The sequence below is a fragment of the Salvelinus alpinus genome, chromosome 7 (assembly GCF_045679555.1).
Source record: "Salvelinus alpinus chromosome 7, SLU_Salpinus.1, whole genome shotgun sequence".
NCBI classification, from domain to species: domain Eukaryota; kingdom Metazoa; phylum Chordata; class Actinopteri; order Salmoniformes; family Salmonidae; genus Salvelinus; species Salvelinus alpinus.
In genome coordinates this window covers 5,209,067-5,235,105 of record NC_092092.1, presented here as the reverse complement: position 1 = coordinate 5,235,105, position 26,039 = coordinate 5,209,067, and the positions used below count along the sequence as shown (strand labels likewise).

General features: G+C 43.1%; 1 protein-coding gene across 2 annotated transcripts in view; it reads right to left on the bottom strand.

The window, feature by feature from the left end:
• The window catches only part of LOC139580351 (calcium-activated potassium channel subunit alpha-1a-like), a 264,274-nt gene that overhangs the window by 155,107 nt on the left and 83,128 nt on the right, over positions 1-26,039 (bottom strand). For both annotated transcript variants that reach the window (XM_071408931.1, XM_071408930.1), the window contains exon 3: positions 13,122-13,183. In XM_071408931.1, the coding sequence (XP_071265032.1) occupies positions 13,122-13,183 (62 nt within the window). The remainder of the gene's footprint in view (positions 1-13,121; positions 13,184-26,039) is intronic.

Genomic DNA, 26,039 nt, shown 5'->3' with positions numbered 1-26,039 from the left:
TGCTTAGGAAGAGAAACAGCAGAATTCCCCCGTTTCAGTGAATTAACGGTTTTCCAGAATTTTGCAGGATCTCCTGCAGAATCTGTCATAGCATTAAGGAAGTTATTTGATTTTGCCTTTTTGACAGCTGCAGTACATTTATTTCTCAATTGCCTAAAAAACAGCCAATCAGCTGGAGTACCTGTTTTCCTCGCCAAGGCCCAGGCCCGATTCTTTTGCAGGAAAAGACCTGACAATTCAGGAGAGAACCAAGAACTGGTTCGGTTTCTTACTCTGTGATTCTTAAGCGGGGCATGTTTATCAGACATAGAGGTAACAATAGAAGAGAAAAAAGCAAGGGCTAAAACCGGGTCCAGAAAGCAGCAAGTGGATAAAAGCTCAGAGTGATATAAGTCATGGATAAAAGCTTGCTGTGAGAAATGTTTATAATTTCTCTTAGAGATTATACAGGGATCAGAGTGTTTCAGCCTGGTATCTCTAATACAAGCAATAGGGCAGTGGTCACTGATATCATTTACAACAAGCATAGTGGCCGATGTGGTACTGTGTTTAGATCTGAAACCGGATTGATTGGTACTAAGAATACTGTTAGCAGAAAGAAAAGACTTAAACTGTTTGTTGACTATAGATTCTAGAATCTTTACCAGACAAGGGAGCCTAGAGATGGGTTGATAGTTATCCAAATCACTACCGTCACCTCCCTTATGTAATGGCAGAACAAAAGCTGCTTTCCACACCTTAGGGATAATTCCTGTGCTTAATGTTAGATTAAAAATGTGTGTTACTGAACCAGCAAGAATAGGTGCAGCACACTTAAGTAAATACGGGTCTAAATTGTCAGCGCCTAAGGATTTCTTAGTATCAATGGCACACAGGGCAATTAGAACCTCTGCTTCAGTTATGTTCTGGAAACTAAAAACAGGGTTACCATTTTTCAGAGTAACGGTTGAAAAGCAAGACGAAAAATCAACTAACTGGCCAGTACCACAAAGTCCACTTTTCCTTTCAAATAAAAAACCAGCAGAGATGAAATGCTTATTAAAAGCATCACAAATATCATTTTTTTCAGTTAGAATACAGAAGTCTGAGGTAATTTGCTTAGGAAGAGAAACAGCAGAATTCCCCCGTTTCAGTGAATTAACGGTTTTCCAGAATTTTGCAGGATCTCCTGCAGAATCTGTCATAGCATTAAGGAAGTTATTTGATTTTGCCTTTTTGACAGCTGCAGTACATTTATTTCTCAATTGCCTAAAAAACAGCCAATCAGCTGGAGTACCTGTTTTCCTCGCCAAGGCCCAGGCCCGATTCTTTTGCAGGAAAAGACCTGACAATTCAGGAGAGAACCAAGAACTGGTTCGGTTTCTTACTCTGTGATTCTTAAGCGGGGCATGTTTATCAGACATAGAGGTAACAATAGAAGAGAAAAAAGCAAGGGCTAAAACCGGGTCCAGAAAGCAGCAAGTGGATAAAAGCTCAGAGTGATATAAGTCATGGATAAAAGCTTGCTGTGAGAAATGTTTATAATTTCTCTTAGAGATTATACAGGGATCAGAGTGTTTCAGCCTGGTATCTCTAATACAAGCAATAGGGCAGTGGTCACTGATATCATTTGCAAAAACCCCACTGGCTGTGTATTTATGGGGGGTATTTGTTAGAATAATGTCTAGTAGAGTGGATTTTACTGGGTTCTTAAAGTTGGGACGGGTTGGTTTAGTTATCAGCTGAGTTAGATTTAGCTCAGTACAAATGCCTTTTAATTTATCAGATACTGGTGAGAGCCAATCCAGGTTAAAATCTCCCAAAATCAGTAATTCAGAGTTTGCATAATTAGACAGTATATCAGATAATTTGCATAGAGTACAAGGAGGAGCTGAGGGGGGGCGATATATACCCCTGCTAGAGTTAAATGAGCATTATTACCAAGTACCACGTTTAAAACTAGACATTCATATTGCTTTGAGACAGAGGTTGATATGGACACAGAAACATTTAAGCAGCATTTAACATAAATCGCAATACCACCACCTCTACCAACTCTATCAGTTCTATAAATATTGTATCCAATCAACTGAACATCTGAATCTGGCACAGAATCACACAGCCACGATTCAGATACAATCAGAACGTCAACATTTGATTGTGAGACCAAAATTTCAATAAAGTCCAACTTTTGGATCAGGCTTCTAGCATTCAAATGAATTATTCCAATACCATTGCTCCGGGAATTCATATCAGATGGAGTATCCAAGGTAGCACCTGAAGCTGCACTGGATGAGCAATAAACCATTTTCGAGCTATTGACAGAACTCAATTTTATGGGGACAAGATTACTACTAACAATACCTCTCTGCATGTGAGTAGTATTCGCAATACGGTGATTGGACAATAATCTAGGAATTGCAGAAAGGTTGTTAACTGTAGTTTGTTCCATATTTGCAATTGAGGAACTAATTAATGAAACTGGGAGAGGAGCATTGAACATAGTCTGATAGGGGAGCGTACAATCCCAAAGGTCAACCCCCGAGAATACACAACGTCAGGTATCAAAGGCTCTACATGAGGCAAGAGTAAGAGACATGTTGGTGGAGAGGATGTTAAGATGTAAATTGTCCCGAAGAAATAGACCTGGTCGGTCTGTAAAAGCTGCAAAGTTATCCACAAAAGGAATTCCCATCGTGCAGCAGTATCCCTTAAGCCAGGTGTGTAATTGGCGAGTACGACTAAAAACTATATCCGTGTAGCGTGGAGATGGAAATGGACCGGAAACAACACACTGCTTCCCAGATTCCAGCAGCGTATTTATCAATGTTTTAAAATCGTCTCTCAATTTCTCTGACTGCTGGAGTTTAATGTCATTTGACCCAACATGGACAATGACAGTTGAAGCGGCGGAGTGCTTGCTAATAAGTAGCGGTAGCATGGAATCTAGGTCAGAGATCCTAGCGCCAGGGTAGCAGAAGGTCTCAGCTTTCCGGATTGAAACGTCTCGGACCATGGATGAACCCACCACGAGAAGGGAAGGACTACAGATGGGTTTATTGGGTAAATGACGGGGCCTCTCCCGGGTGATCTGCCTCCTAGCAGGTTGAGGGGGGCTAGCAGCTGAGACTGACGACCTAGTGGCAGGCAAGGAGCGCAGATGAGTGTGCTTGGGCACTTCCACCTGAGAGTGAGATGGCAGCAGTAGAGATGAAGCGGAGGGACCCTGTACAGTATGATTGGAATGCACTTCCAGGTCCTCCAGGACCCCGAGTCTCCTCCCCAACTGTAGCACCTCCGAAACATTTGATGGATTCCGTTTCCTGGAGTGCTTTCCTCCCCGGACAGCAATCCAGGCATCCTGAGGCGGAGTAGAAGGGGTGGAACAGACCAGGCCCTTCGGTTTAGCTCCTAGTCTGGGCCATGGCTCATTTAAGGGAACCGAATGAAGTTTCTCAATTACAGGCTCCCCAGAAGTGGAGGTGCCGAGCCAGGGGCAGGTGACGTCGTCGATTTTGGAGGTGGTTTGTATAACCATGGAGTCCAGGAGTTCTTCGTCCTCCTTAATCTGGCGCAAGACAGATACTCTCCCCTCCAGCTCAGCGACTCTCTGGCTCAGGTACTGGCAGGTGGTACATCCAGGGGTGAGCGAAGCCATGAGAGACAGGTGGGTTTGGGCCCGGAGGCTAGCAGTTAGCAGTTTGTTTTTAGCCTAAAGCCAGCTTTTTGCCGAACTTTTCCAGAGAGAAAAAACTCTTTCCATCCACCGTGGAGCGAGATTCCGGGACAAGAGAGAGTGGTCCTAGCTGATAAAAGTTAACCGCGATGCGGAATCCATGCAAAAACACGTTCGGTAATTATGATTAACAAAGATTGGTTATGTTTTAGTTAAAAATAACAAACCGAGTTTTTCCAGCATACAGTGTTCAGAAGCGGGACCAACACTTTACATGTTGCATTTATATTTTTGTTCAGTGCAGATCGCTTCTCAGGTTGATAAATTACAGAATTTCATTAAGGACTTAAATCTATGTGATCCATGGAGGACTCAGAACCCAAGTAACAGGGATTATTCAAGTTACTCGTCAACATTTAAATCATATTCTCGTATGGACTACTTTTTATTTTCTTGCTCATTGTTTCCCAATGTAGCAGGAAGTGGATAAGATAATATTGTTCTGAGTGACCATTCTCTGTGTCATTATTCTACAGGATCCTCTAGGTGGCGCTTGCACCCAGGTGTTTACAGGACCCAGACGTCTTACATTACATTGGAGTGCATATAGATGTTTATTTTACATTGAACACTGATCAAACGTCAGCGAGTACCAGATGGGAGGCTTTCAAAGCATATATTAGTGGGAAAATGAACCGTTTTATCAGTTTCAAATAAAATCAATTAAATCTGAAATTGAGAGAGATGCCTCCCGGGTGGCCCAGCAGTCTAAGGCGCTGCATCGCTTTAGCCCCGGGTTCGATCCCAGGCTGTGTCACAGTCGGCCGTGACCGGGAGACCCATGAGGCGGCGCACAATTGGCCCAGCGTTGTCCGGGTTAGGGGAGGGTTTGGCCAGCCGGGATTTCCTTGTCTCATCGCGCTCTAGCGACTCCTTGTGGCGGGGCGGGTGCCTGCAAGCTGACTCTGGTCGCCAGCTGTACAGTGTTTCCTCCGACACATTGGTGCGGCTGGCTTCTGGGTTAAGCAAGCAGTGTGTCAAGAAGTAGTGCGGCTTGGCAGGGTCGTGAGGACGCATGGCTCTCGACCTTCGCCTCTCCCAGGGTCCATACGGGAGTTGCAGCGACGGGACGAGACTGTAACTACTAATTGGATATCATGAAATTGGGGAGAAAAAGGGGTAAAAAGTACCAAAAAAACTGTAAAATCTGAGAATTGGAGAGGGAAGTAAACCAGGAATTATTTGCTCTTAGTGCTCAATATGAAGAACATTCCACTTCAATGTCTGCAAACTGCTTAACGAGGCTGAAACAGTCCTTCTATGACCAAGGTGAAATGTCCAGTAAATTGCTGACCTGGCGCATTAAGAAGTTAAATTCAGACAGAGTCATTAATGCAATTCATATAATTTACATGGACAATTATCAATGGATCCTGTAGACCTAAACCAAACATTTGCTTCCTACATACAGCACACTTTACAATTGTGAATCTCCTGAGAACTTATATAATCAGACATCATTTTTAGATGGTCTTGATTTTCCCTCTATTTCAGAAGATACAAAATTGGATCTGGAGAAGGAATTGGACGATGTTGAAGGGAGTTAAAGCTTCAGGTCCAGATGGGCTCCCAATAAATATTTATAAGACATTTAAGGCCAAACTTCTAGGTCAAATTTTGGATACTGTATGTATGCTGAGTCCTTTCAACAAGGATGCTTCCCTTCCTCTCTAAGGAGTGCTTTAATCACTCTTATTCTGAAACTTGATAAATCTCCATCTAAATGTGAAAGTTACAGACCCATATCTAATACACAAAGACCAAAATGGCTTCGTGAAAATCCTTCAAGGTTGAGTGTGAGGAGAGTGATAAATATCACATGTGTGAAGGGTCCCTGATACTCTTATACTCTCTCATGTGTGAAGGGTCCCTGATACTGTTATACTCTCTCAAGTGTGAAGGGTCCCTGATACTGTCATACTCTCACATGTGTGAAGGGTCCCTGATACTGTCATACTCTCTCAAGTGTGAAGGGTCCCTGATACTCTCATACTTACTTTACAATTGGCTCATTCATCCCCCTCCTCTCCCCTGTAACTATTCCCCAGCTCGTTCCTGCAAATGAGAACGTGTTCTCAGTCAACTTACCTGGTAAAATAACGGTAAAATAAAAAAATAAAAAAATAAATACTCTCTCAAGTTTGAAGGGTCCCTGATACTGTCATACTCTCTCAAGTGTGAAGGGTCCCTGATACTGTCATACTCTCACATGGGTGAAGGGTCCCTGCTACTGTTATACTCTCTCATGTGTGAAGGGTCCCTGATACTGCCATACTCTCCCGTGTGTGAAGGGTCCCTGATACTGCCATACTCTCCCATGGGTGAAGGGTCCCTGATACTGCGATACTCTCTCTTGATGCAGAGAAGGCTTTTGATAGAGTTGAATGGTCTTGTTTATTTTAAGTGTTTAAGATATTTGGGTTTGGGAAATACTTCTGTAAATTGATTAAGATATTATATACAGACCCCACTGAAGAAGTTGCCACTAACAACTTGATTTCACAACCTTTTTTGGGGGGAACGAGACAAGGGTGTCCAGACAGTCCAGGACACTTCCTTTTTGCTATAGAAGCCTTTACCATTGCAGTGTGAGCCAGCCTGTCAGTTAGTGGAATTAAAACATCGGATTTTGAACATCGAGTGGCCCTGTATGCCGATGATACCCTCTAGTTCCTAACAGATCTAAATAATTATATCTCTTCCCTCTCCAATTTAATTAATAACTTTGGTCAGTTTTCTGGGTTTAAAGTGAATAAAACCTAATCTTCTATCCTTTTCCTCAACAAGCAAGAGAAACTGAATCCATTTGTGCAGCATCCATTTGTGAATACAGAACAAGGTTTTACATATCTTGCTATTCAAATCACACCAGAAAATAGACAAATTCTGAACCCATGGTAACGAGTGTAACAGAAAACATCAACAGATGGACATCATTATATCATTATGGGGTGGCAGCGTAGCCTAGTGGTTAGAGCATTGGGCTAGTAACCAAAAGGTTGAAAGATTGAATCCCCGAGTTGACAAGGTAAAAATCTGTCGTTCTGCCACTGAACAATGCAGTTAACCCACTGTTCCTAGGCCGTCATTGAAAATAAGAATTTGTTCTTAACTGACTTGTCTAGTTAAATAAAGTCCTCTGACTCCACCACCTTTATTTTACCCCAAAATCAAAAAGAGACTCTAAAACAGAAAACCAAGGCTCTTTATTTTCCCTTTAACAGAGAGCGGGGTTACAACTTCCAAACCTACAGTGGTATTACTGGGCTGCACAATTGAGGGCCGCAATGTTTTGGTTCTCCAAGGTACCTATAGTTACCCTGGGTGCAGATTGAAATGTTGTCCACAAAAGGCTTATCTTCAAATGGATATTTGTACTCTGCTCCCTTTAGGAAACTAAAGATGAATATTATTAATCCCTTTGTTAAAAACACCCCAACTACAGTGCATTTGGAAAGTATTCAGACCCCTTTCATTTATCCACATTTTGTTACGTTACATCTTTATTCTACAACGGATAAATACTTTTTTCCCCTCATCAATCTACACACAATACCCCATAATGACAATGCAAAAAAATTTATATATATTTTTTTGCAAATGTATTAAAAATAAAAACAGATACCTTATTTACATAAGTATTCAGACCCTTTGCTATGAGACTCAAACTTGAGCACAGGTGCATCCTGTTTCCATTGATGATCCTTGAGATGTTTCTACAACTTGATAGGAGTCCACCTGTGGTAAATTCAATTGATTGGACATGATTTGGAAAGTCACACACCTGTTTATATAAGGTCCCAGAGTTGACAGTGCATGTCAGAGCCACAACCAAGCCATGAGGTCGAAGGAATTGTCCGCAGAGCTCCAAGACAGGATTGTGTCGAAGCACAGATCTGGGGAAAGGTACCAAAACATTTCTGTAGCTTTGAAAGTCCTCAAGAACACAGTGGCCTCCATCATTCTTTAATGGAAGAAGTTTGGAACCACCAAGAATCTTCCTAACTGTGTGCCCGGCCAAACTGAGCAATCAGGGGAGAAGGGCCTTGATCGGGGAGGTGGCCAAACACCTGATGGTCACACTGACAGAGCTCCAGAGTTCCTCTGTGGAGATGGAAGAACCTTTCAGAAGGACAACCATCTCTGCAGCACTCCACCAATCAGGCCTTTATGGTAGAGTTGCCAGACAGAAACCACTCCTCAGTAAAAGGCACATGAGAGCCTGCTTAAAAAGGCACCTAAAGGACTCTCAGACCATGAGAAACAAGATTATCTGGTCTGATGAAATCAAGATTGAACTCTTTGGCCTGATTGTCAAGCGTCACCTCTGTAGGAAACCTGGCACCATCCCTACAGTGACGCATGGTGATGGCAGCATCATGCTATGGAGATGTTTTTCAGGGGCAGGGACTGGGAGACTAGTCAGGGTCGAAGGAACAGAGCAAAGTACAGAGAGATCCTTGATGAAAACCAGCTCCAGAGCGCTCAGGACCTCAGACTGGGGCGAAGGTTCCGATGCTACCGCACGGCAAGCGGTACCGGAGCGCCAGGTCTAGGTCCAAGAGGCTTCTACCCCCAAGCTAGAAGCAGACTATTTGCCCCCCCCCCCCCCCCACACACACACACACTACGCTGCTGCTACTCTCTGTTATTATCTATGCATAGCCGCTTTGACAACCCCACCTGCATGTACATAATTATCTCAAATAACTCAACACCGGTGCCCCCGCACATTGACACGTTGACTCTGTACCGGTACCCCCTGTATATAGTCCTGCAATTGTTATTTACTGCTGCTCTTTAATTATTTGTTTTTCTTATCTCTTACTTTTTAAAACTTTTTTTATAGGTATTTTCTTAAAAACTGCTTCGTTTTAAGGGCTTGTAAGTAAGCATTTCACTGTAAGGTCTACACCTGTTGTATTCGGCACGTGACAAATTACATTTGATTTGAATAAATTTGATTTGAAGACAATGCAGGAGTGGCTTTGGGACAAGTCTCTGCATGTCCTTGAGTGGCCCAGCCAGAGCCCGATCGAACATCTCTGAATAGACCTTAAAATAGCTTTGCAGCAAAGCTACCCATCCAACCTGATAGAGCTTTAGAGGATCTGCAGAGAAGAATGGGAGAAACTCCCCAAATACAGGTGTGCCAAGCTTGTAGCGTCATAACCAAGAAGACTCAAGGCTGTAATCGCTGCCAAAGGTGCTTCAGCAAAGTACTGAGTAAATGGTCTGAATACTTATGGAAATGTGATATTCCAGTTTCTTATTTGTAATAAATATGCAAACATTTCTAAAAACCTGTTTGTGCTTTGTCATTATGGTGTATTGTGTGTGGATTTATGAGGGGGTAAAAAGAATGTAATCAATTTTAGAATAAGGCTATAACGTAACAAAATGTGAAAAAAGTCAAGGGGTCTGAATACTTTCCGAACGCATTGTGTGTGGCACGAAGTACATCAATATCTGGCTGAAACCCCTGTTTCATCCAATTTAAAACCAATTTGGGGCAATAACAATTTCACACCTGGTAAAAATGATTTGGTGTTTAAAGAAACATATTGTTAAAGTAATGGACTTATATAAAGACAAAGGGCTCAAGTTTACTTTGAAGAACTCAAAGAGCAAATTCAATTTACCACAAATGTATTTTTTCAAATCCTTACATTTGAGAAGCTGTATTTTTTTCCAGTCTAAAACTATCTGCAACCTCCTTTGACCACTTTAGAAACACTCTCTGTGTTATGGGAGAGGTCACATGACGTTACTACGAGCTTGGCACACCTGTATTTGGGGGAAATGGTAGCTACTCTTAAAGACAACTCCGACAGGAAGATATTTCAGAAGAGGACTGGGGTATGATGTGCTCTCGAGCTCAGATACAGACAATAACCACCCGCCTGAGACTGTAGCAATACAGTTGGATAATAAGAACATATCACCCCTGTTAAGCTCCACAAATTTGACCCTAATATCCCAGACCTATATGTGTATTTATTTGTATTTATTTATTATTCATATGGACCCCTATTAGCTGCTGCCTCGGGGTCCAGCAAAATGAAGGCAGTTATACAATTCCTGTGTGTTAAACGTAACACGCACTAGGCACCTTGTATCATTCATTGCCTGGAGGAATGTACTGAGATACAAACGTTTTGGAGCTCAGTACTGCTCTATATCTCTGAGATGACCGCTACCCCATTACCACTAATCCCTAAACTATGCCTCCTAAATCTGTACCCAGAGAATATCTCTTTACAGTAGGAGAGAAAATAAAATGGTTGACATCTGTCTATTACAAGCTAGACGTTCAATTGGTCTCCACTGGAAGTATGTCAGTTCCCCCTCACCTCATTGGTTCAAATAATTAACGTCAAGCCTGGCGCTTGAAAAATGTACTTATATACCAAAAAAATAAAAGCCCCAGAATTTCATGATATTTGGGATCTGTTTTTTGAATTTTTGCAAACAGGTGATATTATAGAAGCATTAGAAATCTGCATATTCTCTATATTTTTATGTGAATATTGGCATTATCTGCATTATCTGCATTATCTGCAACTACATACTATGTATTGATTATTGGAAATGTGAGGACTTAATGTTGGGTTGTTGTCGTTTATGTTTTTGTCTTTGGTTTGGGGGGGGGGTTGAAAAATAAGAAAATAGTATTTCTGTCACTGTTGATAAATGGACACTTTATATCTACAATGTCGTGAAGGCATATGTCGGCGTAGTCAGTCACACTCCCAGTTCTGATTGTTCTAGTTGGCTGTCTTACGTTTAAGACAGTTGGCTGATAAATATATGTGTAAAGAAAATAATATATATATATACAGCCCTTTGTAACGTGTACACTATACTCGGGAAGCAAGTACAGGGAGTGAATTTAATAAATACACAAACATGGAACAAAACAAGAAACACGAGTAGCGTACAGACATGAAACGTATAAACATAATCAATTAAACCTGGGGAAAGAACCAAAGGGAGTGACAGACATAGGGGAGGGAATCGGGAAGGTGATGGAGTCCAGGCGAGTCTCATGAGGCGCAGGTGCGCTTAACGATGGCGGCAGGTGTGCGTAATAATGAATAAACTGGCGACGTCGAGCGCCGGAGTGGAGGAGCGGGAGTAGACGTGACACTCTTTTAATGCAAAACACAGCAAAAAAACGGAAAGGGAGTTCTAGAGCAGGAACTTTGGTCTTTACTGTACTGTTCTGTTCTGTTCTGCTCTGCTCTGTTCTGCTCTGTTCTGTTCTACTCTGTTCTGTTCTGTTATGCTCTGTTCTGTTCGACTCTGTTCTGTTCTGTTCTGTTCTACTCTGTTCTGTTCTGTTATGCTCTGTTCTGTTCTACTCTGTTCTGTTCTACTCTGTTCTGTTCTACTCTGTTCTGTTCGACTCTGTTCTGTTCGACTCTGTTCTGTTCTACTCTGTTCTGTTCTGTTCTGTTCTACTCTGTTCTGTTCTGTTCTGTTCTGCTCTGCTCTGTTCTGCTCTGTTCTGTTCTACTCTGTTCTGTTCTGTTCTGTTCTACTCTGTTCTGTTCTGTTATGCTCTGTTCTGTTCGACTCTGTTCTGTTCTGTTCGACTCTGTTCTGTTCTACTCTGTTCTGTTCTACTCTGTTCTGTTCTACTCTGTTCTGTTCGACTCTGTTCTGTTCTACTCTGTTTTGCTCTGTTATGTTCTGCTCTGTTCTGTTCTACTCTGTTCTGTTATTTTATGTTCTGTTCTGTTCTGTTCTGTTGTGTTCTGTTCTGTTCCGTCTGAGAGCCTCTGATCCTTGCATTATAGAGATTAAGCAATTTCATCTGTGAGTAAAGGATTGTCGGCGGTGAGCTCTCTCTGTCGTTGAAATGTTTTGTAAGCCCGGTTACCTGAAAAGGATTTATCTCTCTAATGAAGAGATGACAGGAAAGGACAGGACAGGAAAGGACAAGACAGGACAGGACAGGACAAGACTGGACAAAACGGAGAGACAGGACCGGACATGACAGGACAGAATGGACAGGAAGGACAGGAAGGACAGGAAAGGAGAGGACAAGACAGGACAAAACGGAGGGACAGGACAAGAGACAGGACAGGACATGACAGGACAGAAAGGACAGGAAGGACAGGACAGGAAAGGACATAAAGGACAGGGCAGGGCAGGACATAAAGGACAGGGCAGGACAGAAATGACAGCGCAGGACATAAAGGACAGCGCAGGACATAAAGGACAGGGCAGGACATAAAGGACAGCGCAGGACATAAAGGACAGGGCAGGACATAAAGGACAGGGCAGGACATAAAGGACAGGGCAGGACATAAAGGACAGGGCAGGACATAAAGGACAGGAGGCAGGACATAAAGGACAGGGCAGGACAGAAATGACAGGACAGAAATGACAGGGCAGGACATAAAGGACAGGACAGGACATAAATGACAGGGCAGGGCAGGACATAAAGGGCAGGGCAGGGCAGGACATAAAGGACAGGGCAGGGCAGGACATAAAGGGCAGGGCAGGACATAAAGGACAGGACAGGACATAAAGGACAGGGCAGGACATAAATGACAGGGCAGGACATAAAGGACAGGGCAGGACATAAAGGACAGGGCAGGACATAAAGGACAGGAGGCAGGACATAAAGGACAGGGCAGGACATAAAGGACAGGACAGGGCAGGACATGTTATAACTACAGCATGTGCTGAGGATGAATGATACAGTACAGTGTACAGGTGTGTGACAGGTCTAGATGAATGATACAGTGTACAGGTGTGTGACAGGTCTAGATGAATGATACAGTACAGTGTACAGGTGTGTGACAGGTCTAGATGAATGATACAGTACAGTGTACAGGTGTGTGAAAGGTCTAGATGAATGATACAGTGTACAGGTGTGTGACAGGTCTAGATGAATGATACAGTACAGTGTACAGGTGTGTGACAGGTCTAGAGGTCTCAGGGTAATATGTAACAACACACACTTCTGTTCCAGTGCATTTTGGCCTATTATTCACAATACCTATCCTAAAGTATATAAATGATTTAGAATTGACAGGAAACCACAACGGCATCACCACTGCCATAACTGCCTGACAGTAAGTACATCCACAGTTACCGTTCTAGTATCGACTTAGCAGGTCATCAAAATGTTTCATATGTGTAAAAGAGCATCTTTTTTTATTTCAGACCTCATATTACAGCATCTATATGAACCAGGTTACAACCTCATCAGATCACATTAGTCCTCGATTCTTTCACCAGATTAGATGTGGATCCCGTTAAAATAAGAAAGAGAATCTCATTGTTGAGTTGAGTAAAGCTCCGTCACAGTGTAAAAAACTAGATTATCAGAACAACAAGCATCATATAACCTGTCAAGGTATTAGGTCCTAACTGTAAAATGAATACTTACTCAGAGGAATCTATGAAGTATATTACAAGGGCTCCGATGCTGAGGGCAAAGACAAGCACCACCTGAAAGGAGAGAGAGAGAGAGAGAGGAAAAGTTGGTCTCTAAACTTTGCACTATTAAAAAATAAAGACCATTTAATGCAGGGTTTCCCAAACTCAGTTCTGGGGGCCCCCCCTGGATGCACATTTTTGTTCTTGCACTAGCACTACACAGCTGATTGAAATAACTAACGCTGGATGATGAGTCAGTCGCTTGAATCAGCTGTGTAGCGCTGGGGGACCCTGGTCTAATGCATTCACATGGGAGATGTTATTAAGCAGCACACTGACAGGTAACATTTAGTATAAAGGTCCCAGTAATTAGCCTGTTCTGGGGATATCACATTCACTGAGGTAGGTCATATGTTTATTAAGGCCAAGGATAAATAATTCATTACTGGCACTGTCAGAGTATAGGCAGTAGCTACACATCACAGTATAGGTATAGGTAGAGCTATCACAACCCTGAGTCTAGTCACAGAGCTATCACAACCCTGAGTCTAGTCACAGAGCTAACACAACCCTGAGTCTAGTCACAGAGCTATCACAACCCTGAGTCTAGTCACAGAGCTAACACAACCCTGAGTCTAGTCACAGAGCTATCACAACCCTGAGTCTAGTCACAGAGCTAACACAACCCTGAGTCTAGTCACAGAGCTATCACAACCCTGAGTCTAGTCACAGAGCTATCACAACCCTGAGTCTAGTCACAGAGCTATCACAACCCTGAGTCTAGTCACAGAGCTATCACAACCCTGAGTCTAGTCACAGAGCTATCACAACCCTGAGTCTAGTCACAGAGCTATCACAACCCTGAGTCTAGTCACAGAGCTATCACAACCCTGAGTCTAGTCACAGAGCTATCACAACCCTGAGTCTAGTCACAGAGCTATCACAACCCTGAGTCTAGTCACAGAGCTATCACAACCCTGAGTCTAGTCACAGAGCTATCACAACCCTGAGTCTAGTCACAGAGCTATCACAACCCTGAGTCTAGTCACAGAGCTATCACAACCCTGAGTCTAGTCACAGAGCTATCACAACCTTGAGTCTAGTCACAGAGCTATCACAACCCTGAGTCTAGTCACAGAGCTATCACAACCCTGAGTCTAGTCACAGAGCTATCACAACCCTGAGTCTAGTCACAGAGCTATCACAACCCTGAGTCTAGTCACAGAGCTATCACAACCCTGAGTCTAGTCACAGAGCTATCACAACCTTGAGTCTAGTCACAGAGCTATCACAACCCTGAGTCTAGTCACAGAGCTATCACAACCCTGAGTCTAGTCACAGAGCTATCAAAACAACAAACCTTGAGTCTAGTCACAGAGCTATCACAACAACAAACCTTGAGTCTAGTCACAGAGCTATCAAAACAACAAACCTTGAGTCTAGTCACAGAGCTATCACAACAACAAACCTGAGTGTAGTCACAGAGCTATCACAACAACAAACCCTGAGCCTAGTCACAGAGCTTTCACAACAACAAACCTTGAGTCTAGTCACAGAGCTATCACAACAACACACCTTGAGTCTAGTCACAGAGCTATCACAACAACAAACCTTGAGTCTAGTCACAGAGCTATCACAACAACAAACCTGAGTCTAGTCACAGAGCTATCACAACAACAAACCTGAGTCTAGTCACAGAGCTATCACAACAACACACCTTGAGTCTAGTCACAGAGCTATCACAACAACAAACCTTGAGTCTAGTCACAGAGCTATCACAACAACACACCTTGAGTCTAGTCATAGAGCTATCACAACAACAAACCTTGAGCCTAGTCACAGAGCTATCACAACAACAAAACAAGGTCATTGACAGTGACACCCTCTCTCTCTCTCTGTGTCTGTCTGTGTAATATGGGAGGCCTTCTGAATAAAATAGAACATTCAGTCTATCTATAGCCTGGTCCCAGATGTTTGTGCTGTGTAGCCAACTTTTATGGTTGATTTTATGGCTAATGTATGGCATTGATAACCATGAGAGCACCAGGCTAATCTAGCTATACACTGTGTGGGAACAGATTGGGAGAGACTATAGGTTAATTAACACATGCAGATCCAGTGTTGTTAGATAACATTTGTTGTGAATTGACAGCCCTGACACCATAGCTGTATTGTCTGAAACTTAGTGGCCTGGGGTATGCAGGCTAAACATAGTGGCCTGGGGTAACCAGGCTAAACTTAGTGGCCTGGGGTAACCAGGCTAAACTTAGTGGCCTGGGGTAACCAGTCTAAACAGTGGCCTGGGGTAACCAGTCTAAAATTAGTGGCCTGGGGTAACCAAGCTAAACTTAGTGGCCTGGGGTATCCAGGCTAAACTTAGTGGCCTGGGGTATCCAGGCTAAACTTAGTGGCCTGGGGTAACCAGTCTAAACTTAGTGGCCTGGGGTAACCAGGCTAAACTTAGTGGCCTGGGGTAACCAGGCTAAACTTAGTGGCCTGGGGTAACCAGGCTAAACTTAGTGGCCTGGGGTAACCAGGCTAAACTTAGTGGCCTGGGGTAACCAGGCTAAAATTAGTGGCCTGGGGTATCCAGGCTAAACTTAGTGGCCCGGGGAAACCAGGCTAAACTTAGTGGCCCGGCGTCACCAAGCTAAACTTAGTGGCCTGGGGAAACCAAGCTAAACTTAATGGCCTGGGGTAACCAAGCTAAAATTAGTGGCCTGGGGTAACCAGGCTAAAATTAGTGGCCTGGATAATCAGTCTGTTCGTGCATCCCAAAAGGCACCCTTTTCCCTTTACTGCATACTTTTGACTACACTTCAGTGCTCTATATAGGATGCCATTAGGGATGCAGCCTGTGAGTGGCCTTGGGTAAACTGACTGAGCAAGCAGTTAACTGTAGTTAAATAAGGCCAAGAATTAGATATAATTTTAGGGCACTCTCTACTTTATTAGGTAGTCCGTTGGCAGGACAACAGGGAAGAAGGAAATCAACTTGAGACTGCAGCTTCTATCTTTAAAAAAAATAAAAATATCCCCCCCTAAAGTATGAAAAACTCCACACAACATCAAACGTTATTAAAAAGCCCATTAGGGACAATTATAGTCGTCTTTCTTCTTCTTCTTCTAAAGAGAAAAGGAGTAGGGCAGTCCCACAGTTTATTAGATAGGAGGAGAGGTGTGGTGGAATACCAGTGGGTTGGATTCTAACCCACGCTCACACAGGACAGGTAGGCTACATGTATTCTGAAGGCAGCAGCTTTTAGTTCACAATACTAAGAATATTATAATTGCTACAAAATGAACGGCCCAAATCCCTCAAAATTAAAACCCCCAGTACGTGTAATGTGGTACGCCACAGTACTGTAATCCTGAGAAGCACAGATGAGAATATAATCAGAGGTTAACTCCTCTCACAGAGGCAGGATCCACACCTGGGTTCAAAAAATATTCAGAGGTCTTCAAACGCTTTTGAGCTTTTACTTAAAATAGAACTGGCAGCGTTTTAACGACTTTCCAGATATAAAACAAACAATCATATCAGTAAATAAATATCATATTCTCGGTTTGTGCTACAAAAAAACAACTTTAACTTTAGGTTTAAAAAAATAGGTTATATCTGACAAACAATTATATGACGTAGAGTAAGGTAGTGTTGTCAGAATAGATGGATGCAGTTCATCAATGCATGATTAATATAATTCACCAATACAGTCCTTGGTAGTCTAAAACATATTGCTACCAGGTTGTAAATCACAGCTGGTATATTGTTTGTTGCCTCCATTCGGGATGCACCGTTTCAGTTTCAATGACTCAATATTTTAGGCAAAAACGGATTGATGTAACTAAGGCTGGGAATGTCAATACAATCAAACTAGCGAAGGCAGTTTGAGTCAGTCATAACGTGGCTAATATGCTAGCATATTTATTTATGTGACATGCTAAAAACACTGAGCCTAACGTTAGCTAGACAGCTAGCTGCTAGGAGGATGTCATGTAATGTCATTGGAGGAGAGGGTGAATGACTGACATGTTTCCCCTCATATTGTTTTTCAGTGGCTCAACACATCTAGAGATGCAGGTGTCATTTGGTTAGCTGGCAAGAACTTGAGCGACTGTTATCCAGTTGGCAAATCCTTAGCGTTCGCAAAATAATTCTGGCTATCTACTCCCGTGTGGCTCAGTTGGTAGAGCATGGCGCTTGCAACGCCAGGGTTGTGGGTTCATTCCCCACGGGGGGACCAGGATGAATATGTATGAACTTTCCAATTTGTAAGTCGCTCTGGATAAGAGCGTCTGCTAAATGACTTAAATGTAAAATGTAATGTACTCCGATATCAGCTCACTCTCGCCAGAGCACACTAATAACTGAACACCTGCTGAATGTATATATTGTTTTTTTTACCTGTTTACCTGTCAACACGACTGAACAGTGGTCCAGGTGCGACAAAACTAGGGCCTGTAGGACCTGCCTTGTTGATAGTGCTGTTAAGAAGGTAGAACAGCGCTTTATTATGGACAGACGTCTCCCCATCTTAGCTACTGTTGTATCAACATGTTTTGGCCATGACAGTTTACAATCCAGGGTTACTCCAAGCAGTTTAGTCACCTCAACTTGCTCAATTTCCACATTATTTATTACAAGATTTAGTTGAGGTTTAGGGTTTAGTGACGATTTGTCCTAAAATACAATGCTTTAAGATTTAGAAATATTTAGGACCAACTTATTCCTTGCCACCCATTCTGAAACTAACTGCAACTCTGTTAAGTGTTGCAGTCATTTCAGTCGCTATAGTACAGTAGCTGACATGTACAGTATAGTGTTGAGTCACCCACATACATAGAAACACTGGCTTTGCTCAAATTACCTAATTCTACCTGGATTATGTTGGAGAGGCTTCCAACAAAGAACACCCTATATCTTTGTATCTCTCTCTGTATCTCTCTCTTTGTCTCTCTCTCTCTGTATCTCTCTCTTTGTCTCTCTCTCTGTATCTCTCTCTCTGAATCTCTCTCTTTGTCTCTCTCTCTGTATCTCTCTCTCTGTATCTCTCTCTTTGTCTCTCTCTCTGTATCTCTCTCTCTGAATCTCTCTCTTTGTCTCTCTCTCTCTGTATCTCTCTCTTTGTCTCTCTCTCTGTATCTCTCTGTATCTCTCTGTATCTCTCTCTGTATCTCTCTGTATCTCTCTGTATCTCTCTCTGTATCTCTCTGTATCTCTCTGTATCTCTCTGTATCTCTCTCTGTATCTCTCTCTGTATCTCTCTGTATCTCTCTGTATCTCTCTCTGTATCTCTCTGTATCTCTCTGTATCTCTCTGTATCTCTCTCTGTATCTCTCTGTATCTCTCTCTGTATCTCTCTGTATCTCTCTCTCTGTATCTCTCTCTTTGTCTCTCTCTCTCTTTGTCTCTCTCTCTGTATCTCTCTGTATCTCTCTCTGTATCTCTCTGTATCTCTCTCTGTATCTCTCTGTATCGCTCTCTGTATCTCTCTCTGTATCTCTCTGTATCGCTCTCTGTATCTCTCTCTGTATCTCTCTGTATCTCTCTGTATCTCTCTCTGTATCTCTCTCTGTATCTCTCTGTATCTCTCTCTGTATCTCTCTCTGTATCTCTCCCTGTATATCTCTCTGTAACTCTCTGTATCTCTCTGTATCTCTCTCTGTATCTCTCTCTCTCTCTCTCTCTCTGTATCTCTCTGTATATCACGCTCTGTATCTCTCTCTGTATCTCTCTCTCTGTGTATCTCTCTGTATCTCTCTCTGTATCTCTCTCTGTATCTCTCTCTCTGTATCTCTCTCTCTGTATCTCTCTCTCTCTCTCTCTGTATCTCTCTGTATCTCTCTGTATCTCTCTCTGTATCTCTCTCTCTGTATCTCTCTCTGTATCTCTCTCATTCTCTCTACCTCTGTATCTCTATCTTTACCTCTGTCTGTATCTCTCTCTCTCTGTATCTCTATCTGTATCTCTATCTGTATCTCTCTGTATCTCTATCTGTATCTCTCTGTATCTCTCTTTGTCTCTCTCTCTGTATCTCTCTCTGTATCTTTCTCTGTATCTCTCTCTCTCTGTATCTCTCTCTGTATCTCTCTCTCTGTATCTCTCTCTGTATCTCTCTCTGTATCTATCTCTCTGTATCTCTCTCTGTATATCTCTCTCTGTATATCTCTGTCTCTCTCTCTCTCTCTCTCTGTATCTCTCTCTGTATCTCTCTGTATCGCTCTCTCTGTATCTCTCTCTGTATCTCTCTCTGTATCTATCTCTGTATCTCTCTCTCTGTATATCTATCTGTATCTCTCTCTGTTTCTCTCTCTTTCTCTCTACCTCTGTATCTCTATCTTTACCTCTGTCTGTATCTCTCTCTCTCTGTATCTCTATCTGTATCTCTCTGTATCGCTCTCTGTATCTCTCTCTGTATCTCTCTGTATCTCTCTTTGTCTCTCTCTCTGTATCTCTCTCTGTATCTTTCTCTGTATCTCTCTCTCTCTGTATCTCTATCTGTATCTCTCTGTATCGCTCTCTGTATCTCTCTCTGTATCTCTCTGTATCTCTCTTTGTCTCTCTCTCTGTATCTCTCTCTGTATCTTTCTCTGTATCTCTCTCTGTATCTCTCTCTCTCTGTATCTCTCTGTATCTCTCTCTCTGTATCTCTCTCTTTCTATCTACCTCTGTATCTCTATCTTTACCTCTCTCTCTCTCTCTCTCTCTCGCTCTGTATCTCTCTGTATCTCTCTCTGTATCTCTCTCTGTATCTCTCTCTCTGTATCTCTCTCTTTCTCTCTACCTCTGTATCTCTATCTTTACCTCTGTCTGTATCTCTCTCTCTCTGTATCTCTATCTGTATCTCTCTCTGTATCTCTATGTATCTCTCTCTCTCCCTCTCTCTGTATCTCTCTCTCTGTATCTCTCTCTGTATCTCTATCTGTATCTCTCTCTGTGTATCTCTCTGTATCTCTCTCTGTATCTCTCTTTCTCTGTATCTCTCTCTGTATCTCTATCTGTATCTCTCTCTGTGTATCTCTCTGTATCTCTCTCTGTATCTCTCTTTCTCTGTATCTCTCTCTCTCTCTGTATCACTCTCTGCATATCTCTCTCTGTGTATCTCTCTGTATCTCTCTCTCTCTGTATATCTCTCTCTGTATATCACTCTCTGTATCTCTCTCTGTATCTCTCTCTGTATATCTCTCTCTGAGTATCTCTCTGTATCTCTCTCTCTATCTCTCTCTCTCTCTGTATATCGCTCTCTGTATCTCTCTCGGTATCTCTCTCTCTGTATCTCTCTCTCTATATCTCTCTCTGTATATCTCTCTGTATCTCTCTCTCTCTCTGTGTATATCTCTCTTTGTATCTCTCTCTCTGTATCTCTCTGTATATACAGCTCTCTCTGTATCTCTCTCGGATCTCTATCTTTTTACATCTCTGTTTGGAAGATGTCTGGAAAAGTCCCATACAGATCATGTACATGAAAATACAATGGGTTTTCAGAAACAGGAACCTGAAGGATATGGTCCTGTAAGCTAAACAAGCTAAACACCTTCTTCGACCCGTTTTGAAGATAACACAGTGCCACCGACGCGGCCCAAGGACTGAGGGCTGTCGTTCTCCTTGGCCGACGTGAGTAAAACATTTAAGCGTATTAATCCTCGCAAGACTGCCGGCCCAGACGGCATCCCTAGCCCCGTCCTCAGAACATGCGCAGACCGGCTGGCGGGAGTGTTTACGGGCATATTCAATCCCTCCCTATCCTAGCCTGCAGTCCCCACTTCCTTCAAGATGTCCACCATTGTTCCTGTACGCAAGAAAACAAAAGAAACTGAACTAAATTACTATAGCCCCGTAGCACTCACTTCTGTCATCATGAAGTGCTTTGAGAGGCTAGTTAAGGATCACATCACCTCTACCTTACCCAACACCCTAGACCCACTTCAATTTGCTTACAGCCCCAATAGTCACAGACGATGCAATCGCCATCGTACTGCACACTGCCCTATCCCATCTGGAGAAGAGGAATGCCTATGTAAGAATGCTGTTCATTGACTATAGCTCAGCATTCAACACCATAGTACCCTCCAAGCTCATCATTAAGCTCGAGGCCCTGGGTCTGAACCCCGTGCAACTGGGTCTTGGACTTCCTGACGGGCCGCCCCCCAGGTGGTGAAGGTAGGAAGTGTCGTGTCTTTGCTATCATTAAATTGAAGACTTATAGTTTTTATCAAAGATTCCTGTAATTAGGGATTACGCGATCAACTGAGTAATAACGTAACTAATTAACTATGAATTTGGGAGCACCAGGGAAAGTAGTTAGATTACAAAGTTATAATTTCCCAATATAACCTTTCAGATATTTTCATATCTGATCAATAGTCTTCTGATTAATGATTTATTTATTTTACCTCACGTTAGTCTCATTCCAAACGTCGTAAATTGTTGGTTATCTGCACGAACCCAGTCTTCACTATGAGTCATCCATACATCAATTGTCTTAAATCATTTATTTATTACTAACTAATTAATTCACAGAAATACATAAACAAACAAACAAACTTAAAAATTGTTACATGAAATGATGGGAGAAATATGCCCTAGTGGGCTAAACCGGCATGGCGGCTTGTTAGACAAAGGGAAAATTGGGGGTCGACTAAGAAGTCACTACAGAGTTCATAATTATAACAATTGACATGCTAATCCTTTACACATGAACGCTCACTCATTCGGGAACAATTGCAATCAATATATATATATTTACGCTCATTGTGTGTCGTCTTGATCGCTGGAGAGAAGTTCGTTTTTGTTGGAGAGTTTGGTCCGTCTTTCTGTCTTTGTTTATTGTGGATAGTTCAGAGTGACATTCGTTATAGAATGGATGTTTTGGCGGTTGTCTTTCTTCGCGTTCAATGATACCGAATTCCTAGCTGCAGACTAGTAGTCAATATCAAGGACTTGTTCTTATTCGTCTAAGAGTTTAACCACGTGGTATGGTTAAAAGATTCAGCAATGGTACACAACCTTTGTTCTCCTCCTAATGGAGAAAAACATGGTCTAGTGATAATTTCTCAGAGTTGGGTTTTTATTCGGATTGCAGAAAGGGGCTGTCCCAGGATGTCTGACCCTAACTGGGCTCAGGGGCAGTCCTTTGATTTAGTTCAAATCAAAAGGGAATTGTATTTTTCTTCATTAAACAGTCCAAAATCATATTACACAATTATACAAACAGTATCATACTCACTCATTCATTTTATACAACAAACAGATGTAAACCTCATATCTGAGGTTATTATATAAACAGCGGTATGGTAATGTAGCCACACAGTCTCACATGAGTTTCCCACGTGGTGACAAACGGGCATGTTAATAGCTGGGATCTTCACCGATCTTTAATAGTTTTTCCGGAACATGAAATCTGTTCGTACCTCAAGTTCTGTGAGGTGGAAGAAAATTCCTTTGTCCTGAAAGTTTACCCTCTCTCTAATACTGTTCGGCCATGAGGAGATTCTCAGGAATTTACGACGTCTCTCTGTGATCACAGCATGGGTTGAAGGAGGAAAGGGAGAGGCAGGGAGAGGGGCATGGGGTTTGCAATACCCAAGCAGGCAACGTCATGACATATAGGAAGCAACAACTCCATTTTGCTGATCCTCATCATAGGGGCCCCACAAGGGTGCGTGCTCAGCCCCCTCCTGTACTCCAAGTTCACCCATGACTGTGTGGCCATGCACGCCTCCAACTCAATCATCAAGTTTGCAGACAACACAACAGTAGTAGACCTGATTGCCAACAAATACGTGACAGCCTACAGGGAGGAGGTGAGGCCCCTGGCAGAGTGGGGCCAGGAAAATAACCTCTCTCTCAACGTCCACAAAACAAAGCAACTGATCATTCACTTCAGGAAACAGCAGAGGGAGCACGCCCCCATCCACATTGACGGGACCGCAATGGAGAAGGTGGAAAGCTTCAAGTTCCTTGGCGTACACATCACTGACAATCTGAAATGATTCAACAACACAGACACTGTAGTGAAGAAGACGCAACAGCACCTCTTCAACTTCAGGAGGCTGAAGAAATGTGTCTTGGCCTCTAAGAGCCTCAGAAACTTTTACAGATGCACAATTGAGAGCATCCTGTCGGGCTGTATCACCGCCTGATACGGCAAGTGCACCGCCCGCAACCGCAGGGCTCTCCAGAGGGTGCCTGGCCTCCAGGACAACTACAGCACCCGATGTCACAGGAAGGTCAAAAAGATAATCAATGACATCAACTTGTCATGCCTACTCCCGCTCCTCCTCTCTGGTGCTCGTTGTTGCCAGTATACTCATCATTTCACAAGCCTCGGTCGGCTCGTCAGGCTTCGATTGACGAAGTTACCGGGGATGCCTCAGCTGGCTCGACAGGTTCTCAAGCCTCCGTTGGCTCGTCAGTCTTTCATGCCTCATCAGATACCCATGCCTCAGCTGATTCGACTGGTTCCCACTCCTCAGCTGGCTCTACAGGTAACCGCGTCCCTTAGCAGAAACAATCGGCCTGGTACTAAGGACCTTCCCTCACACCTGCCACCATCGTTAGGCGCACCTGCGCTTCATGAGACTCACCTGGACTCCATCACCTTCCTGATTACCTCCCCTATATCTGTCATTCCCTTTGGTTCTTTCCTCAGGCGTTATTGATTATGATTCTGTGTTTTCATGTCTGTACGCTACTCGCGTTTCTTGTTTTGTTCCATGTTCGTTTATTAATTAAATTCACTGCCTGTACTTGCTTCCCGATTCTTAGTGTACATGTTACACAATGACCCGAAGGCGAGGTCAGTACAGATGCAACAAATCTGGGACAGAGAGATTGAAAAACAGCTACTATCTCAAGGCCATCAGACTGTTAAATAGCCATAACTAGCTGGCTACCACCCGGCTACTCAACCCTGCACCTTAGAGGCTGCTGCCCTATATTCATAGACATGGAATCACTGGTCACTTTAATAATGGAACACTAGTCACTTGACTAATGTTTACATACTGATTTACTCATCTCATATGTATATACTGTATTCAATTCTACTGTATTTAGTCAATTCCACTCCGACATTGCTCGTCCTAATATTTAGATATTTCTTAATTCCATTATTTTACTTTGAGATGTGTGTATTGTTGTGAATTGTTAGATATTACTGCACTATTGGAGCTAGGAACACAAGCATTACGAAACACCCGCAACAACATCTGCTAAATATGTGTATGTGACCAATAACATTTAATTTGATTTAAATTATGTTGTATGTTAATGAGAAATGACAGATAGATAATCAAAAATCAGTGTCATAATATTCTATAGTTCATCCACTGTATAACTAAGGTGTGTAACTAAAGTAGAATCCTACAGTATGAACGGACAGAAAAAACATCCTTCCCTGACTGCTTGACCCTCACCTGTATCCTTCCCTAGACCATTCTCTCATTCTGGTCCTTCCCTGACTGCTTGACCCTCAGATGTATCCTTCCCTAGACCATTCTCTCATTCTAGTCCTTCCCTGACTGCTTGACCCTCACCTGTATCCTTCCCTAGACCATTCTCTCATTCTGGTCCTTCCCTGACTGCTTGACCCTCACCTGTATCCTTCCCTAGACCATTCTCTCATTCTGGTCCTTCCCTGACTGCTTGACCATCAGATGTATCCTTCCCTAGACCATTCTCTCATTCTGGTCCTTCCCTGACTGCTTGACCATCAGATGTATCCTTCCCTAGACCATTCTCTCATTCTGGTCCTTCCCTGACTGCTTGACCCTCAGATGTATCCTTCCCTAGACCATTCTCTCATTCTGGTCCTTCCCTGACTGCTTGACCATCAGATGTATCCTTCCCTAGACCATTCTCTCATTCTGGTCCTTCCCTGACTGCTTGACCCTCAGCTGTATCCTTCCCTAGACCATTATCTCATTCTGGTCCTTCCCTGACTGCTTGACCCTCAGCTGTATCCTTCCCTAGACCATTCTCTCATTCTGGTCCTTCCCTGACTGCTTGACCCTCAGGGACAATACACCCACACTGACATCACATCACGGAGTGACAAAAATCACAAACATATTGAACTCCTCCTACAGTACAATAGTAGTACCAGCACTCAACACTGACACCACAACTATTACAGGGAACTAGCCTGTAGCCCTCAGTCACTAAACATGCCTACTACAGGGAACTAGCCTGTAGCCCTCAGTCACTAAACATGCCTACTACTGGGAACTAGCCTGTAGCCCTCAGTCACTAAACATGCCTACTACAGGGAACTAGCCTGTAGCCCTCAGCCACTAAACATGCCTACTACAGGGAACTAGCCTGTAGCCCTCAGTCACTAAACATGCCTACTACAGGGAACTAGCCTGTAGCCCTCAGTCACTAAACATGCCTACTACAGGGAACTAGCCTGTAGCCCTCAGTCACTAAACATGCCTACTACAGGGAACTAGCCTGTAGCCCTCAGTCACTAAACATGCCTACTACAGGGAACTAGCCTGTAGCCCTCAGTCACTAAACATGCCTACTACAGGGAACTAGCCTGTAGCCCTCAGTCACTAAACATGCCTACTACAGGGAACTAGCCTGTACCCCCCAGTCACTAAACATGCCTACTACAGGGAACTAGCCTGTAGCCCTCAGTCACTAAACATGCCTACTACAGGGAACTAGCCTGTAGCTCCAAGTCACTAAACATGCCTACTACAGGTAACTAGCCTGTAGCCCTCAGTCACTAAACATGCCTACTACAGGGAACTAGCCTGTAGCCCTCAGTCACTAAACATGCCTACTACAGGGAACTAGCCTGTAGCCCTCAGTCACTAAACATGCCTACTACAGGGAACTAGCCTGTACCCCCCAGTCACTAAACATGCCTACTACAGGGAACTAGCCTGTAGCCCTCAGTCACTAAACATGCCTACTACA